This window comes from Diabrotica virgifera, chromosome 8, assembly GCF_917563875.1.
Source record: "Diabrotica virgifera virgifera chromosome 8, PGI_DIABVI_V3a".
Lineage (NCBI taxonomy): Eukaryota > Metazoa > Arthropoda > Insecta > Coleoptera > Chrysomelidae > Diabrotica > Diabrotica virgifera.
Window position 1 is genome coordinate 216,380,318 of NC_065450.1, and position 21,013 is coordinate 216,401,330.

A 21,013-nucleotide genomic window follows, 5' to 3' on the forward strand; every position below is an offset into this window, starting at 1 on the left:
TCGTGTGGTAGGTCATTTGAAAGGGCGTTTAATTCTCTATTCAGTAATATAAACATTAATATTAGGTATTTATACAGGGTTGCCAAAAAAAAATTTTGAATTAAATTAATTGGCGCAAAAAGAAGAATGTATGTAATTTATTTAACTCAAAATACATTGTACTGCTGTCAGAAAATAGAAAAAAAAGGTTTATTTCACAAATAAACATTTCTTTTCGCTTAAATTAAATCACAAACAGACTCCCTCCTACCTATTGGCAGTTTGAACTTTTAATTTAAGCTAAAAGCAATGTTTATTTGCAAAATAAACATTTTTTTCTATTTTCTGACAGCAATAGAATGTATTTTGAGTTAAATAAATTACAAATTCAAATACCTAGGAACGTGGCTTTTTGAAGACTGGGCATCGGACAGGGAAGTAAAATGTCGCATTGAGCAAGCTCGACAAGCTTTCGTAAAATTCAGGAAGGTACTGACCTGCTCAGAGTTCGACCTTACACTGAGACTAAGGTTTACTAAATGCTACGTGTGGTCGGTGCTGCTATATGGCATAGAGGGCTGGACACTCAAAACGAGGGATATAAACAGATTAGAAGCCTTCGAAATGTGGCTTTATCGCCGTATCCTAAAGATACCATGGACAGCGAAAGTCACAAATGTGGATGTCCTTAAAAGAATCAACCAAGAACGTCAGCTCTTCGAAAACATCAAGAAAAGAAAAACGGCGTATTTGGGTCACATCATGCGAAACGAAAAATACCAGTTCCTTCAACTTATAATCCAGGGTAAAATTGAAGGCAGGAATAGGACGCAAGAAAATGTCCTGGCTCCGAAACATAAGGCAATGGACAGGGATTAACGACATACAATCTCTGATACACATTGCAAGAAACAGAGAGTTAATGGAAAATGTGATCGCCAACATCCATTAGTGGATTTGCATTTGAAGAAGAGAAGATGCATTCTTCTTCTTGCGTCAATTAATTTAATTCAAAATTTTTTTTGGCCTCCCTGTATAAATAATGAAATTAATGTTTATAATACTGAATAGAGAATTGAACGCCTTTGTAAATGAGCTACAACACGAACCCATATTCCTATTTAAAAAAATAATTACGTCATCACGCTCGGATGGATGACGTCACTAGTTTGAAATATATGCCAAGAAATTTAATTTAAAAATAAAAATCGACCTGTTTCGGGATTTTTCTCTAAAATCGTCCATTTTAGAGAAAATGAATTTATTCCATAATTTAGCCCCTCTCTGTATATCAGGAGACCAGCGACAATCTAACCAATAGTTTAGCAATAATTAAAATGTTAATTAAAAAATTTCGGTCGAAATAATAACCAGAAAGATTATGATACACCAGAATAACTATGATTTTCATATAAAAAAGCACTATACCTATTCAACGTACCTTACAGGATTGAAATTGGACCATTTGAGCGGTCTCAGGAATGTTATAAAGAAACAATTTTTTGGCTTATAAACAAATAGAACCCCTCAGAAAATATTAGATTAAATTAAATTAAGTTAACGCTGTTGAAAAGAGCACGGCTTCTGTGTCCTTTTCGAAGAAAAACAAATTGAATTGCGAGGAGTGATTCCAGGTATAACCGGTCAAATTTGACCGGCATTTGCGACAGAGTTATAAACAACAGGACTTTAATCTTTGAACCATTAGATACCTTTTAATTCCGGTCCTCTTTGTACATACAAATTTTCATATCTTCAAGACACTCATAACAAAAAAGATTTATGTCACTGTCACCAAATTATTTAATTATTGATAAATAATTACTTCCCTCAAATTTTAGTTGAAAATTAAAGATTTTGTTTGGAAAACCCGAATTTTCCGAAGAAAATTTCCGTCGAAGGAAATTGGAATAAATTATCAATGTGCAGAATTAAATTACTGTCAATTTTTATGTGAGTGTTTTGGTTTAAAGTTAAAATTTTCGGAGTTTTAGAGCAATAATAAAAAAAAGATTTCGGAGCGCTAATTTGTTTATAAACAAAATAGCACACTTTCTGTGGACTTTGCACAGCTATATTACTAATATAGGAAATCTTAAGATTTGATTTCAGCATGTCCAGCAATAAAATAGCTGATAATTAATTTTCCTTGTTTTTTACTAATTTTCCCAGATTATTACCTCACATCTTTCATTGAGTTGATGATTCATGTTGTGGACATTCTCAATTATTATATTTCTAATTTAATACTATTCTATCTAATTCCTCAAAACAAGCAAATTTCAATTAAACCCAGCTATATTATAATACCTTTTGATTTAGTTTTCCTTGCAAGAAATAAACAAAACACATCTAAACTAAACCTAACCTCGCTTTTGGCCATTCATTCATCTCCGTGTCAAATAATTTCGACAGTCGCCATCGCCATATTGAAAGCGACTTGTTTAGTGTCGAAATTTGATTTAGAATCAGGGCCCTGCATGTCAAATTTAGAATATTTTTGGACCAATCGCTGAGTTATAAATTGTCAATATTGGTTGCATAGTTCCTAACTAAGTTAATCATAAATGATGTCCCAGTTTTCGTAGAAACTTTCTCTAAAACAACTTAGAATCTTAGAATGTCTTATTTAATTAGGATTAGATTTTATTATTTAATAAAAATATGAAATGAATGTGTTTTTCCAATTTGTTTTCTCATTTTAACATATTAAAGTTGCGTCTGTTTCTTTCTGTCAAAAGTGGTACCGTGACCAATCAAAAGGTAAATAATCTTATCTAAATTGTCAAAAAATTGTCATTTGTGTTTTTTTAAAACAAGGTTAGGATTAAAGGTAATGAGAGATAAGAGCAGACGTTATCGTTAAATCATTATCAATAAAAACGATGCTACTCATTTCAACAATGACCGCAAAATGAGTCTAATACTTCCACGATTCAAACATATAGTAATACTTTTAGGATCCTTAGCAGGTATACTTTCAATATCATGATTGTTTTTCCTCTTCTCATAAACTGTTTTTTTTTTCAGTATTATTATTTCTAATAAGGCTACTTCACGGAATAAATCCAGAAGAAGTAGACGAGCAAAATGCCGCACTGAAATTTCCTGATGAAGTGAAACGAGCTACTTATTTGCTCAATGAAGCCTTTAGCAAAATTGAAGCCCTAGAAGGAAAAATTATTTCTCTAGAAGGAAGAGTGCCTAAAACTTACCCAGATGTTAAGTTTTTAAATTACATGCAACGTAAGAGAATCCTTGTAAGTAAACATTTGATTTAGTTTGGCACACTTTCGAAATCAGACATTATTTCCTCGGTATACGAAAACCAGGTAAATGTTGAAATACCGAAATCAAGAAAAAACGTTTTTAAAGTTTAGTGCTTTATTTTGAATTAAGCGGACCAGTTGTGTTTGATATTCGATATACTAGTGAAAGATGCATATATCAGAAATAATATTCTATCATTAGTTTGAAAAAGTTAAGAGACCTAGCTGATTAAACCTAAATTTAAGATCCAGATGCAATCACTTACCTGGTTTTACTAGTATGGTATAGTTAGACCCAAACCCAGACATCCAAAGTGAAAGTTATCCTCCAACACCAAATTGTTCTATATGGTCCACATAATGTTCAGAAAAAGTCACACCATTTTGAGCATCGGGTTTGGGGAGGAGAGGGGGGAGAAATCTGCAAATTCGTAGTTTTTTACGTTTTTCGTCAATATTTCTAAAACTAAGAGGTTTAGCATGAACAACCTTCTACACAAAATTGTTCTACATTAAATTTGAAATAAAAAAGGCCCTATGCATAACCCTTCTAAAATGAACGGTTCCGAAGTTACGGAGGTAGTATAGTATAATTGGTCCAAAAAAGGCCTGGTTCGTCCACATAAGTAGGAATAACAATTTTTAATTTTCTTGTTTTTGTAAAGAATATTTTAATTCATTTTCTTTTCAATATTATGGGACACCCCGTATATCCGGCTCGAAGGACCAATAAATCATCTTGGAGGAGACTACTAACTCAGTGAGAGCTTTATTAGTGGACTGTTTAGCATAGGGTGAATTTAAAATAGAATAAAAAAATTACCATTTCTTTTAAACCAGTACGTAAATCTTCTCCTATTTTGACAACCGATGCGTTAGTCTTGACAAAAATATGTGAGGATCAGCCTTTATGTAATTTAGAAGTTAATACTTGGCCCCATATTGCTAATTTAAAGTTAGCAGATGATAACTTCTTTCGTAGAGGATCCATCGACATTCTTTTAGGAGCTGATGTATTCTCTACAATTCTTTTGGATGGACGTATTTACGGCAATCAAGATCAACCTGATGCAATTAATACTATATTTGGCTATGTGCTTATGGGAAAAGTAAATATTTCAAAGGCACCTACTCTTACTTCTTTATTTTGCCAAGTTGAAGATACGGTTTCTTTGGATCAGCAAATAAAGAAATTCTGGGAATTAGAAGCAGTCCCTGAAGTTTTTTGCTTAGCTCCTGATGACGCTAAAGTGGAAAATATGTTTATGAATACTTATAAGCGTGAACAATCAGGACGCTTTGTAGTAGATCTACCTTTTAAGGAAGAAAATCCTGTCTTTCCTAATATTAGATCACTTGCTCTTAGTAGGTTTTATTCATTAGAAAGAAGGCTTCAAAAATCTCCTGAACTTTATGACCAATACCGCACCTTTATGAAGGAATTTGTTGAGCTCGGTCACATGGAACCTGTCCCATTGAATAACTTCGATTCACCTTATGTTTACTATTTATCGCATCATTGTGTTTTAAGACCTGAAAGTCTAACAAGTAAATTAAGGGTCGTTTTTAATGGTTCCGGGCATCTTCCAAATCAACCCTCACTCAATGACAAATTATTCACTGGTCCTAAGCTTCAGACTGACATCTGTACAATTTTGATTAATTTTCGATTGCATGGTTATGTAATTACGGCCGATATTTCTAAAATGTATAGGCAAATTTTAATTAATCCTACTCAAACAGATTATCAAAGAGTACTTTGGCGTTCTAATAATTCTGAACCTGTTCGAGATCTTCGTATCAACAGAGTTGTTTATGGTCTCTCTTGTTCTCCTTATCTTGCTATTAGATGTCTACATCAGTTGGCTAATGATGACGGGGATTCGTTTCCTCTAACAGCCGAGGCACTTAAAACTGGAACCTACGTTGATGATATCATTTCTTCCTGTCCTAGTTTCGAAAATGCCTTAGCACTAAGAGACGAACTTATTGCCTTACTTGCCAAAGGAGGTTTTGAGTTGAAAAAATGGTCCAGTAATGTACCCGATTTATTGAAAGGATTAGCTGTATCAGATTTAGCAATAAAACCTCTTACATTTAATGATGATATTTCGTCCAAAACACTTAAAGTATTAGGGTTGGAATGGGACGCTTCTTCGGATACATTTGCTTTTAAAGTTCAAGTTTTAGACTCTTCTTGTACAAAACGTCATCTTTTGTCCAATTTAGCAAAAATATTTGATCCTCTTGGATTTTTATCTCCAATAACATTTCTAATTAAACACCTTATTCAAAGAATATGGACTCAAAAGATTGGTTGGGATGATGCTCCATCAAAAGAAATTATCCGTTTGTGGAAAAAATACATTGATGATGTAGCATATTTGAGTAAATTAAATTTACCTCGTCGTTTATTAATTGACGATATTTTACGCTTAGAAGTTCACTGTTTTGGTGACGCTAGCGAGAAAGGTTACTGCGCTGTCTTGTACTTTCGATGCTTATCACCTTCAGGCCAACCTTTTGTTTCTTTTGTTATAGCTAAATCTAAGGTCGCACCCATTAATAAGGGACTTACTATTCCCAGATTAGAATTGTCTGCTGCGGTTTTAGTGGCTCGACTAGTCTCCTTTGTTTCTTCTGTTATTAAAGATAAAGTAGAAATCAAGGAAATATACTGTTATTCTGATTCTGCTGTTACATTACGTTGGTTACAATCTTCCCCTCATCAGTGGAAAACTTTTGTGAGCAATAGAGTAGCTTATGTGCAGGAACGAGTAACTTCTTCATGTTGGCACTATGTTCCTTCTGAAGAAAATCCTGCTGACATTGGTTCAAGGGGTTGCTTACCCTCTGAGTTAATTAACTGTTCCAAATGGTGGGCGGGGCCAACCTTCTTACAATCTGATCCGCTAACGTTCTTTGAACTTAATTCAAAGGAGTCTACTAATGTAAATTTGGAAGTGCGGACTGTCGCATTGATTGCTGAAATTCCCAATAATTTTTTAGATATTTTATTGGATCGTCATTCGTCTTTAAATAGGTGTGTTCGATGTTTGTGTTACATTATTCGTTTTTTCCATTATGTAACCAAAAACCGATATGGTAATCTGGAAATAGGTTGTTTAAGTTTATTGGAGCAACATAACTCCTTACTGGTTTTTGTTAAACGAACACAGCAGATCTTTTTTAATACTTTAATAAATTTTATCCAAGATAAACAGCTGCTTCCAAAAAATTTAAGAAAGCTTTCACCTTTTATCGATGCAAAGGGAATTCTACGTGTAGGTAGTCGCCTAGCTAATGCGCCCATTTCGTATGATCGCAAATTTCCGGCATTACTTCCTAACAGTTATAAATTAACTGATATGATTATTGAATCTACTCATCTGCAATATCTACACGCCGGGCTTCAAACTGTTCAATACCTAATTTCTCAGCGTTTTTGGATTATATCTTCCAAACGAGCCATTCGTAGAGTACTGTCTAAATGTGTTAAATGTTTTAAGGTGAATCCTTTGTCTCCAGTTCCGTTAATGGGAAATCTACCGCTAGCTCGAATATCTCAACTAAAACCTTTCAGTAATGTTGGAGTTGATTTTGCGGGCCCTTTTCCTATAAGAGCTTCCAAACTTCGAAAGTCTCAAACTCTTAAAGCGTATTTGTCGCTTTTTATTTGTTTCTCAACAAAAGCTCTTCATTTAGAGCTCGTATCTGATTTATCCACTGACGCGTTTTTAGCTGCGTTTAAGCGATTTGTCAGTCGTAGAGGCCGATGTCAACATGTTTATAGTGACAATGGCACTAACTTTGTTGGAGCCAGAGCAGAACTTAACAGATTGGCATCACAAGCTGCTTCTCATGAATCTATTCAATGGCATCTCATTCCCCCTTCTTCTCCACACTTTGGAGGTTTATGGGAATCTAATATTAAGACGGTAAAGGGTCATTTAATTCGCACAATTGGAGAACAAGTACTAACTTTTGAAGAGTTATATACTATTTTTTCTCAAATTGAGGCCATCATGAATTCGAGGCCAATATGCCCGTTAAGTTCAGACCCAAACGATCTTAGTGCGTTAACTCCAGGACATTTTTTGACCATGGAGCCTTTGAGTGCTCCGCCCGAAGAAACGTTGCTCGATGTTCCGCACAATCGGTTGAATCGTTGGCAATTATTAAATAAGTTGCACCAACAGATTTGGGAACGGTGGTCTAAGGAGTACCTCCAAACTCTTCATCAAAGGGCTAAATGGAATTCTCCGTCTCCAAACGTCCAACTAGGTACCTTAGTGGTAATCCGCCAAAATAATATTCCCCCGCTACAATGGCCTTTGGGCCGTATAATTGAGGTTCATCCTGGATCTGATGGTATAGTTAGAGTGGCCACAGTGAAAACTAATAGTGGTATATATAAACGCTCTATAGTAAAATTATGTCCTTTGCCTTTTGAGCCGTAACAATACTGCGTATTGTGGTGGGCGGTTGTGGTTCGTCCACATAAGTAGGAATAACAATTTTTAATTTTCTTGTTTTTGTAAAGAATATTTTAATTCATTTTCTTTTCAATATTATGGGACACCCCGTATATACGAGTAGGCCAATACCTAATTCAGTGAGTATGTATTAATTTTTATCATTATTTTCAAGTAAAAACCTTAAAGTTTTTTGTATGTAATTACCTGCCTACTCGCCTCATTTTAAAAAGACAATTCGCCAACCAACTCTCTTGGTTAACAGTCACTTACAATTCTTCCGAAAAGTGTATAGAAACTCAATATAGTCCTCGCGAGTGATTTATACTACTCAGCAATAGCAGTACGAAAAATAGCAGGCCTGCTCCAGCTTGTGCAACGAGAAATGACAAGGTAGGAAATATTTTTATTACAATTTACTTTAAGGTCTGGTTTTTTTACTGTTATTTTTTTATTCTATTTTAAATTCACCCTATGCTAAACAGTCCACTAATAAAGCTCTCACTGAGTTAGTAGTCTCCTCCAAGATGATTTAAGGCCTAACCCAGACATCCAAAGTAAAAGTTTTCCTTCAACACCAAATTGTTCTATATGGTCCACATATTGTCCAGTAAAAAGTTACACCATTTTGAGCGTCCGGTTTGGGGAGGAGATGGGGGAGAAGTCAGTAAATTAGTAGTTTTTTAAGTTTTTCGTCAATATTTCTAAAACTATGCTTTAGCGTAAGGAATGTTCTATAGAAAAATGTTCTACATAAAATTTAGAACAAAAAAGTTTCTATACATAATTGTTATAAAATCAACGGTTCCAGAGTTACGGAGGGTGAAAAGTGGAGGTTTTTGATACTTTTTGTATTTACCGATTTCTCCCACCTCTCCCCCCCAAACCCGACGCTCAAAATGGTGTGACTTTTTTCTGAACATTATGTGGACCATATAGAACAATTTGGTGTTAAAGGATAACTTTCACTTTGGATGTCTGGGTTTTTGGTATAGTTATATCATAAATATTGCCCAAAAAAATATAAAAAGTATCGAAAACCTCGACTTTTCACCCTCCGTAACTATGGAACCGTTGATTTTATAACAATTATGTATAGAGCATTTTTTGTTTTAAATTTCATGTAGAATATTTTTTTATATATCATTGTTTACGCTAAAGGATAGTTTTAGAGATATTGACGAAAAACTTAAAAAACTTCTAATTTACCGGTTTCTCTCCCATCTCCCTCTAAAACCGGACGCTCAAAATGGTGTTACCTTTTACTGAACAATATGTGGACCATATAGAACATTTTGGTGTTGGAGGAAAACTTTTACTTTGGATGTTTGGGTTAGGCCTTTTTTTGGGCCAGTTATACTATACTACCTCCGTAACTTTGGAACCATTCATTTTAGAAAGATTATGCATAGGGCCTTTTTTATTTCAAATTTAATGTAGAACAATTTTGTATAGAAGGTTGTTCATGCTAAACCGCATAGTTTTAGAAATATTGGCGAAAAACTTAAAAAACTACGAATTTACCGATTTCTCCCCCTCTCCCCCCCAAACCCGACGCTCAAAATGGTGTGACTTTTTTCTGGACATTGTGTGGACCATATAGAACAATTTGGTGTTGAAGGATAACTTTCACTTTGGATGTCTGGGTTATGCCATCTTTTGGATTAACTATACTATTCGCGGTGTGCAAGTACTTGGAAGGGGAAACGAGAAACGACCCTGCGCGAGTCGCGGAGAAATACTGCAACTATCTTAAATAATTCATATTGTCAATTGAAATTGTCAAATTGACGTATATTTCATACCCTCTGTCAATGAAGCAGAAAAATTATATATTGCTCCACAATATTGATATGATATGCAATTATTATATAAAGGTAAATTTAATTAATTTTATTTTGCTTGCAGTACTGCATTTTAATAACTAATTTTATTTACTACATACAATTGTTGACGTTTTCATAACATAACCTGAATCTTATTTTTTCTTCTTATTATTTTTTTGGACTATGGCCTTGACAATTATCCAGTAACCAGGACTAATATAATTGGCCAATATAATTAAAAGTGCGAATTTTAGTATAGAGCGTAGAAATAGGGGTCGCTTTGCCGAACTTGCACGGTCCCAATACTATACCTGTAAATCAAAATAAATCACACTGTATTAAAGACACTTATCACCTTTTTACTGAATATGGTAGATAAACAGCAGTAGAAATATATTATTGTCCGGCAAATATAAATGTGCGCTTAGTTGGTTTTACATGCAACAGAACTTTGATTTTATGGAATTAAGTAGCGATATATTGTTTTATTTGAAAATGAAAAATTGATTAGGTGTAACTTATTTGTTTATTACACAAATTATCTGCTGAATGGTAAGTCGTATCATTTATTGAGTTTTACCTGTATGTAGAGCGTAAAAAGCTGAGAATTTTGGTATACTTAAGTCAATATTTTAAAATTTGTCATTTATCTGGTTTTCGCAGTATACCGACGATTTGTAAAAGGATGAATGAACTATCAAAACAATGATACAGTTGAGTCCGCGAATCTTTACCTGTGCGTCATCACTTAAAGCATACGAAATAAGTGGATGATAAGTCAGAAATTGAAATTTACTAAACGCAACAGCAAGTGGCAATAAGTGACTTGCTGTTGCGTTTAGTAAATTTCAATTTCCGACTTATCATCGACCTATTTCGTATGCTCTAAATGATGACGCATGGGTAAAGATTCGCGGACTCAACTGTATAGATAGAGATATCATTATTTTGATAAATATAATTCTGTTGCTTCCAATCTCTAGGTGACTACAAATGGTATTTGTACTATCTTAGTCTGGGAGGTAGTGTCAAATTTTTACTGTGGATTCTACAAATTTATTTTGGTGTTAGTCATAGGTCATAGTTATACTTTATTGATCCTTTAAGACATTACGAAAAATGTATAGGATACGTCACTACAGAATTCAGTATATTTAATGTGTATAATACAATATTCACAGTGTAAACAAAATTGACAAAACACAAAATATATAAAATAACATTTTTACAAGTAAAATATGAAGCTACTGCGGTTTGTCCTTAAGATATTCATTTATAGAATAATATGCTTTTATTTAACAGACTAAATCTTTAACATTTTTTTTTAATTTAGTGGAAAGTGGTATTTCTTTCACAGTTTGTGGCAAATGGTTGAACAAGGTCAGTCCCATATCTCTAAAGCAATTTTGAAATTTCGATGTTCTGTGTTTAGGAACTCGTAAAGATTCAGCACTTCTTTTATTGTAATAGTGATTCTCTGAATTTACTGGAAATGTATTGATTTTCTCTCTTGTGATATTATATACGATAAAATTCAACTTTTCCACACCTTTCGCCGACATGCTGCCCCAGACCACGATAAACGTAGGAAATTTGACTTTTCTGTTGAGAGAGTAAGGCTGAAAATCTTTATTTTTTGCGAATAACTTGACTTCTACTGTCTCCAATTTGACTCTTCACACACACTTCAAATCTGGATTCATCACTCCATCGTATTGCATCCATCAGTGAATTTGTCCAACTACAAAGCTCTTTTGACCATTTTAACCTATTTTTCTGGTGTTGTAATGTTAAGACAAGATTGTGATTAGTCTAGATAAAATGAAATTTTTCAAAAACAATTCATATTGATTTTTTCTACTTTATTCAATTAATTTGTAAGTAAGCAAATAATAATTTGTGGGCCTCTCGGTGATATGTTGATCTAGAAACGTGCCTTCCAACGAGGTTACTTCACAAAACACTTAAATTCTAGATAAGTTGCACGTCGTTTTTTCACTATAATTACGGTGACTATATCTTTTTAAAGAAAAAAAAGTACAAAAAACAAAAATGTATTAAAAACGCAAAATGTATCTTTTTATTGGACAAATATAACTTTTTGACATTAAAAATAAATAATCTATGTAGCTAAACATAAAAAATTATAGCAATTAAACTAAACAACACATTATATTAACTTTAAGAAAGTTACAAGCCTGTAAATAAGTGTTTTTATATGAGGGATCTGGAATAGCCTCATCTTCTTCCGGTTTTAAACTTAAAATTAATTCCAACTTAAAATTAATTTAAGAAGGTCCGGCTTCGACTAAGGTAAATGAAACATATCATACAAGTCTCGTCAAAATTTTCGTACACCTGCATCGCTGACTTGAGAGTGGATATGGACATTTGTGACTTTTCCGACGTCCAATAATAATTATTTTCCGCAAATCGCCAGGAAATTTTGACATTCCTGTCAAAATTTCTTGAAGAAAAAGTCAGGATTTCCTTACTGTAAGGAAATGTCATTTCCTTACTGTAAGGAAATGATATTTCCGTACAGTTGTTAGTGTTAAATTTATAAGCGTCAAGTTTGACAATTCAACCTCAATACGTTTCCATAGTAACCCAAGTAATTTTATTAGGAATTTCAAAGCACCATTTATTTGGGAATAAAATTATCGCGTTTTTTTTAAATCAATCAATATCTGTCGAATTTTAAACGATTTGCGGAAAAATAGTATGTTTACCTCGTAGGAAAAGCCACATTCCTGGACTCTGTGTTGCTAAGTCTCGGCTTGCGCCTCGACTTAGCAATCTTCACAGTCGTCCAGGAATGTTAAGCTTTTCCTACCCGGTAAACAATGTACTATTATTACAGAAAAGAAACGCTCGATAGCCGCACTAGTTCCCGGAAGACAAAAAATAAATTCGCATAATATTTGTAAGTTTTTCAGTTTGAATTGATCTACACACTTAAAAACTTCAAGCCATCGATCCTGACTATTTTTTTCTTCTCCGTTCCACTCAGAATTTTTTTTTGTAGCCAGATTCAGATTCAGAATTTCACTTGTAGCCCACGTCTTTCAAAATTCCCAGTTCGTCAAAGAGTTGATCTTCATTTAAGAGAGAATAACAAACGTCGGCATCGGTTCCATGTTATTTCACTTCTTAGATCTATCCTTTTGAGTAGTTTAAATTCATGAAAATTTGTACTCCAGTTTTCTAGATAGGTTACAGATTTTGTGTAAAAATGTTTCACTTGTGCAGTAAAGTTTTGTGCACGACCACCGCACCATAAGTCTGATGTCTCTCATGTTTTTAAAGATCATTCATAAACGCATTTACCAAACACTTGATATGGATATTGAAGAAACCCAATTTGGATTCCGTAGAGGTGTAGGTACCCGTGAAGATCTGTTTGCATTTAACGTACTAATCCAGATATGCTTGGGTGTGAACGGATATGTACGCCTGTTTCATAGATTACAATAGGGCTTTCGGTAAAGTCGGTCACAAAGAGCTAATGTACGTCCTCAAAGCAAAACAATTACAATACAATGACCTTTGAATTATAACAAATCTATATTATAAAGAGCAGGCACACATACGCATTAACGAACACACATCAGAAGAGTTCGAAATTAAAAGAGGAGTGCGACAGGGACAGGGGTGTGTATTGTCACTACTACTATTCAATGCATACTCTGAAGAAATTATGAAAAAAGTTCTTGAGGAAGAAGCAGCAGGAATAAAGGTAAATGGAACGCCAATTAACAACATTAGATATGCGAACGATACTATCATAATAGCGGACAACCTCCAAGACCTCCAAAAGCTAATGAACAAGATAGTTGAGTATGGAGAAGAATATGGATTATCAATAAACATCAAGAAAAATAAATTTATGAGGATATCAAAAACCCAAAATAATGACTAAAGCCTGACAATTAAAGGTAAAACTTTAGAACAAGTTGAAAACTACAACTATCTTGGCACAATAATTAATCACACAAACGATTACTCCAAAGAAATCAAAGTTTGAATAGAGAAAGCAAGAACAAACTTCAATAAAATGAGAAAGGTAATAATGCAAGAGAACTGAAATAATTAGACTTGAGAGTTAGCCTGGCAATGGGTTATATTTTCTCGACTCTGCTTTACGGGATAGAAGCATGGTCAATTAACACATTGACTACTAGAAAGTTGGAAGCATTTGAACTGTGGGTAAAGCTATCCTGAAGATAGCATGGACCGAGCATGTAAGAAACTCATGAGAAGAGTCAACAAAAGAATGGAAATATTGGAAACCATCAAGACACAAAAGCTGCAATACCTAGAAAAGTATACAAAGAGATTTGTTTAAAAATGGTAAAAGATAAAAATATTCATTTTTTAGAAAAAATAAGTACATTTTCGTGTCCTTTTTCCTGCATTTATAGGTTTGGTAATGCCAAAACTTGAGGTTTTGTATCTTCTAATATTTCTTACACTATACTGTAACAATTGAAGCATATTCGCGAATTCCGAATTGGATTTTCCAGAATTCAAAAATCTATTGATGATTGAACAAAAATGTTCTCATCCATCACTTTATCTCCACCGATTCCCATTGATAATTTTATCTCGACAAACGGTAGTAGGTTTTAGTAGGCTCACAAAATCTATTTAAGATTAATTGACAATTGTTTTGATAATATTTTTGCACAGCTAGCTTTGATTTTAAGATAATTATGAAAAAAATCAATGTATGTTGATGTAAGTGATCAAAGGCCACGATTTAGCGATTTTTTATTATTAGTATTTGAACTAAATAAAAATGTCACAAGGATAATGTTTTCAATAAATATTAATAAAAAAGGCAATAATAATTAATATGCGAACTTATAAAAATATGTAGATTATCATTTGTTTGTGATAATTGTCATAAACTGCAAATTCCAAAGGTGGGCCAACTGAACTGGGAAGGGGCTCGTAGTTCTTCATGACTATAGAAATCATGTATACATGGTGGTGAACAAAAAATTAACCTACTTCTTCCTTATTCAAGATTACAGGTGGAGCTGGCTTCGTTGGCTCTCACTTAGTAGACAAATTAATGCTCGAAGGCCATGAGGTGATTGTGGCTGATAATTTTTACACGGGAAGGAAGACAAATGTGGAGCAATGGATAGGCCATGAAAATTTCGAACTCATCCACCATGATATTGTCAATCCTCTATATATAGAAGTCGATGAAATCTATCACTTAGCTAGTCCCGCTAGTCCTCCACATTATATGCAGAATCCTGTTAAGACTATAAAGACAAATACTTTAGGAACTATAAATGTATTAGGTAAGTATTGACACGATTCTCAACTTCATTATATGCAGTAATAATACAATGATGAGTGCGCTAATAACCAGCAAAATAGCGGAAAAGATGGAAAGCGTAATACGTTGTGAAATAAAAGAGATCAAACTAGTAGAGCTGGGAAATTATCAATAGAAACGTATAAAGAACCCCGCAGAAACCTTATGGAAAATAGGTCCCAGTGGATTTCGTTCATACTTTGGGAAAATACCCTTTGAAGCATCCTGATAAAAGTTCTCATGGGCACAACTCAATCGTATGAAGGATTTTCAAGATATAAAGGCCCAAACTCGGGAAATTATAAGATTTACGGGGTATTCCAATTCCGTGAGTTACTGGTTATTTGGCAACATGTAGAAGTTTGGATCAAGGAAAAGTACTAGTAGTCTAGCATTTTTTTCTGGCTATCCAATGGCGACCTTTACTTTGACCTTGACCTTCAACGGACGTCATCTTCTAGAGTTTCGAGGGTTTTCGGCATTAAATTGAAATAAACAGATTACTCATGGGTTTTTGGGATCGCTAAACACGAATATGCCATCAGAATTGCCCTCCGGATGACGTGGTGGCCAGGGCCACTGCAAGGGACGTCATCTTCTAGAGTTTCGATGGTTTTCGGCATTTAATTGATGCAAATGAATTACTGGAGGGTTTTTTGAGGTCGCTAAACACGAATATGCCACCAAAACCGACTCCCGGAACACCTGATTTCCAAGGTCAATGAAAGGAGCTCCTGGGTTTCGAGGGTCTTTGGTACTACATTAATGCAAACGGATTAGTTATAGGTTTTTGGGGCTGCTGAACACGAATACGTGATCAGCACAGACACAGGAGCACCTGGTGCCTAAGACAGGTTATCTTCTGGAGTTTCGGAGGAATTAAATGGATTACTCTTAGGTTTTTGGGGTTGCTCTTTTGGATTACTCTTTGGTGTGTGTACTCACTAAGTGAGTAACTTAAGTACTCAATTATTGTTTTAATTATTTATAAAAAATATAAACTCAATAATTTATATCTGACAATGTTTTTCCTTCATTTATTTTAATATCTATTTACTATATTCTATTTTGATAGTGGTATTCATCGTGGCCACTAGATACTCCAGAGTCTTTTATCCAAGTCATATTCGTGTTCAGGAACCCCATAAACACAAGAGTAATCCGCTTGCATCAATTTAGTACCGAAAACACTCGAAACCCCAGATGACGTGCCTTAGGCACCAGGTACCCCGGTGTCTGTTCTGATGGCATATTTGTGTTTAGCAGCCCCCAAAACTAATGAGTAATACCCATCTGCATCAATTTAATACCGAAACCTGTCGAAACTCCAGAAGAAGACCTGTCTTAGGCACCAGGTGCTCCGTGGATCGGATATGATATCGAATTCACGTTCAGCAGCCCCAAAAACCTGTGAGTAATCCGTTTGCATCAATGTAGTACTAAAGACCCTCGAAACTCCAGAAGCCCCTTTCATTGACCTTGGAAACCAGGTGATCCGGGAGTCGGTTCTGGTGGCATATTCGTGTTTAGCGACCTCAAAAAACCCTCCAGTAATTCATTTACATCAATTAAATGCCGAAAACCATCGAAACTCTAGAAGATGACGTCCCTTGCAGTGGCCCTGGCCACCACGTCATCCGGAGGTTAATTCTGATGGCATATTCATGTTTTACGATCCCAAAAACCCATGAGTAATCTATTTATATCAATTGAATGCCTAAAACCCTCGAACCTCTAGAAGATGACGTCCGTTGAAGGTCAAGGTCAAAGTAAAGGTCGCCATTGGATAGCCAGGAAAAAATCCTAGACTACTAGTATTTTCCCTTGATCCAAATTTCAACATGTTGCCAAATAACCAGTAACTCACGGAATTGGAATACCCCGTAAATCTTATAATTTTCCGAGTTTGTGTCTCTATATCTTGAAAATCCTTCATACGATTGAGTTGTGCCCATGAGAACTTTTTATCAGGATGCTTCAAAGGGCATTTTCCCAAAGTATGAACGAAATCCACTGGGACCTATTTTCCATAAGGTTTGTGCGGGGTCCTTTACATAATATTGATAGTTTCCCACCTTTAGACGTATCGAAGTCAAACTGTCACAGGAGAATTTTATAAAATTCTCCTGCTACAGTGGCAGTTGCCAAACTCCTCTGATACGTCTAAAGGTGGGAAACTATCAATATAATGTAAATTTATAGGTTTCTATTGATAATTTCTTACCTCTAATAGTTTCATCTCTTTTTATTTCACAATGTATTATTTTTTCCGTCTTTTGCGTTATTTTGTCGGTTGCACTCATCATTGTATAGTTTTAATTTTAAACCTAATCTGGCGTATCAAATACCCGACCGCTGTCAATATAAACTGACAGACGTTAAATAACGAATGCACGTTTTTAATATGTCAGATTAAGGTTAAAATTAAAACTGCCATAACTTTGGTACTCGACCACCTAAAGCCTTGCTTAAACGCTTAAAATTTAGGTTTTGCTATCTCTTTTAATTTATTTGTTTATTTATTCACGGGCAAGCCCTATTCAGATATAAATGTTACAGTGTTCTAAATTATCATAATATAACATAAATTATCATAATATAACATAACAAAGTGGTTTGAGAAAAATAATTTTATGAGTAGTACAGTTACAAAAAAGAAAAAAGAATAAGATAACATATAGGTCAGTAAAATTACATACAAAAGATAACACATAAATCAATTCAGAAATGTTCCAAGGTATAACGGTTTTGAGTTATCTAATACATACAGGTCATGTAACACTAATCACAATACAAAAGCTCTGGCCGAAAGTATTAAAAAGTTAAAAAGTTAGGGAAGAAATATGATTTTTAAAGCGGGAAACTGATATATTAAAAATTTAGAGGTTATTTAATGAGTTAGCTAATCGAAGAGTTCTAGGAATAAATGTGTTGTAAGAATAATTCATCATCATCATCATCATCATCATCATCATGGTGCTACAGCCCTTAGAGGGCCTCGACCTTCTCAAGCGTTCTACGCCATTCTGTTCTGTCCCTTGCCTGCACTTTCCAGTTGCCGACTCCGATCTTCTCGGCATCTTGTGTTACCCCGTCCATCCACCTCAACTTTGGTCTACCCCGTCTTCTCATTCCCACGGGTTGAGCTGTTAGAATCCTTTTTATCATGTTCGATTCAGGGGCTCGGGCTACATGTCCTGCCCACTGCAGGCGATTTCGCTTAATTATAGTGATTATTTCATTCATAGGAGATTCTGACCAATAGAAAGCTACATACATGCAAATTAAGGTGATAATTTTTGATATACTACATTCGCTCTCGCGAGATTTTTTTTGACACTGACGTTAGTAATTTCTTTTTTGAAAAATTCAGTTGTCAGAAGTGACTGGAAATTACTACAAAACCAACGCACCTGCTCATATTATATATTATTAATAGTAAACAGACATAAAAATAACATAAACCTTACGCCAATCAATATTTATTTATTTAAACCATTATAATGTATTGGTAGCAAATGAGAAAATTATTTATTGTACAAAATAAAAATATTTTGTAGAAATAAACTTCACAAAATTTTATGAGATTAGTAGACACTCCCACTATTTCTAATAATTCTTCTTTTTTTAATGAAAGATTAAGTTGATTTGAGTTGATTTTAGCAGTTAACAGTGTGAGGTAGGAATTTTTGTGTTGTAGGTTTCCTATTCCGAATGTCTCAAAAAAAATCTCGCGAGAGCGAATGTAGTATAATCTCCCGTCGTTAAGCATATTACGTCAGATGCCCTTCGTTGCTACGAAAAAATACATTCAGTAACATTAATGACAAATGTTTTAAAAATTATAAAAGTGATGACTTTCAACCGTCAAATACATATTTATAACAACTGTGTGTTTAATTTCACTAATTGGTACTTACATATATAAATTACAATAAAATTTTGGTTTTGAACAGGTTTATTCATGAAATAATCGCAACAAATTGCACTCGAACTCTAAAATTAATATAGAATTTTTGCCCTCGTGACACTTTGACATAATTTCACTCGCCTTCGGCTCGTGAAATTAAAACTGCCAAAGTGACACTCGGGAAAAATTCAATAATTTTAGAGCTCTTGTGCAATTACTACTGATAATATTTTTTCCACCAAACGTTTGCTTGTAGATATTCTGCAGTTCAAAGTTATATCTACGCCTCCATATTCCGTTCTCACAAACCGCTCCGAATATCTTGCGTAGTACCTTTCTTTCAAAAATTGATAGAGCGGATTCATCTGTTTTAGTTAGCGTCCATGCCTCTGAACCATATGTGAGAACGGGGACTATCAATGTTCTATACAGCCTTATACGAGTTTTTTGAGACAGACGTTTGTTAGATAAGTACTTTGATATACCATGATAACACCTGTTTGCAATTATTATTCGCCTTTTTATTTCCTCAGATGTGTCATTATTGGGGTTAACCGATGTCCCTAGATATATGAACTCTTTGACCGCTTCGAAGTTTTGGTCATTGATGATTAGATCTTCATCAACATTTCCAGCTCTTGTGTTTGTGTTGGTCGCCATGAATTTTGTTTTATTTTGATTTATATGTAACCCCATTAGTTCTGCTGCTGCTACTAGATCGGTTAGGATTTCCGCAGTTCTCGCCCTGGTTCTTGTTATAATGTCCACGTCATCTGCATATGCAAGAATTTGGACTGATCTATTAAATATTGTTCCTCTGCTATCTAAATTAGCGTCTCGTACCACTTTTTCTAAGGCTACACTAAAAAGCTGACACGCCAGCGCATCTCCCTGCCTATGTATTTCGAATGGGGTTGACGAGTCGTTTTGAATTTTTACTGCTGATAGCATCTTCGCCATTGTCACTTTTATCATAGTTGTAAGAATAATTAAATCTATGAAAAGAAACATAAAAGGTTTGCACCTGCCTAGTCGAACGACTGGGGACAAATAGGGTACACGACAATTAGACCGAAATCATTAGACCGAAAGCAGTAGACCGAACTCAATAGACCGAAAAGCACTTTACCGAAACCTCAACTAGACCGAACAGCATTAGACCGAAATGGTAAATAAATTTAAAAAGTTAGATCTGTCTTTTTGTTTATTGTATTTTTTTTGTATTATTTTATAATATATAGACTGTGTAAATTGTTACTCTGTACTCTGTACAGTCTGATATGAAATAATCTTTATCCGTTAAACAAATTAGTGAAGGTAAAAATAAAGGGTAGAGTGACGTTAACACCATTTTAACTGTTTATAATAACCATCCAAATACCATTTAGTTGTAATTACATTAGTCTTATCTCTTTTACTGCGACAAGTAAAAAAAAACTGCTTTTCGGTCTTCTGCTGTTCGGTCTAGTGAGGTTTCGGTAAAGTGCTTTTCGGTCTAATGAGTTCGGTCTCTTTACATTAAACCACAAATATAGATATTTTGGAGAGAAGCTCGGGGCAGTTACACAGCCCGTTGATAATTTTAAATAAAATTATTAAGTCTCTTTGTTTTCTGCGTACCTCAAGAGGAGGTAGGTTCAGTATGCGCTCTAATGCAGAATAGTCGTAGTATACATGCATCTTAGTGGCAGTATATCTCAGAAAATTGTGTTGGACAGCCTCAAGTTTCAGTTTATGAGTAAAGTAATAGGAGGACCAAATTGTGTAACAGTACTCAAAATGAGATCTAACCAGGGAGAAATAAAGGGATTTAATAGCTGAGATGTTAGTAAAGTCTCTGGTGGTTCTTTTTATAAAGCCAAGCAGTGGCGTGCGGTCACTTTTTCGAAAGGGGAAGCGATTCAATAAGGATATAAAAATATTTTCTTAAGGGTCGAGGGTCGAGCAACTTTCCACCTGATAACACTCTGATGCGCAGGGGCTCTCTATCAGCAAAGTACTTAATTATGTGAGACGTCCTACGTACAAGGACTTACACACTAAATCCGTGACGCGTGAATGCGTGAGGCACTCTATTCCCGCTATTTCTAGTGACTAGTGACCTATCATTGATCTGTATTGCTAGCTCGGGCCTTGAGTCCTCGCGCCGGGCTTGGTTTTCTAAAGAAGAATCATATTTAAAAAAAATATACTCCGAGGCATTTTCCACAACACACAAC

At 34.6% G+C, this 21,013-nt stretch overlaps 1 protein-coding gene across 1 annotated transcript in view; it reads left to right on the forward strand.

The window, feature by feature from the left end:
• The first annotated feature begins 2,791 nt into the window (after nucleotides 1-2,791).
• The window catches only part of LOC114327569 (UDP-glucuronic acid decarboxylase 1), a 48,574-nt gene continuing 30,352 nt past the window's right edge, over nucleotides 2,792-21,013 (forward strand). Inside the window, exons 1-3 of the mRNA XM_028276244.2 lie at nucleotides 2,792-2,951; nucleotides 3,010-3,239; nucleotides 14,582-14,867. Of these exons, the coding sequence (XP_028132045.1) occupies nucleotides 2,894-2,951; nucleotides 3,010-3,239; nucleotides 14,582-14,867 (574 nt within the window). The 5' untranslated portion in view covers nucleotides 2,792-2,893. The remainder of the gene's footprint in view (nucleotides 2,952-3,009; nucleotides 3,240-14,581; nucleotides 14,868-21,013) is intronic.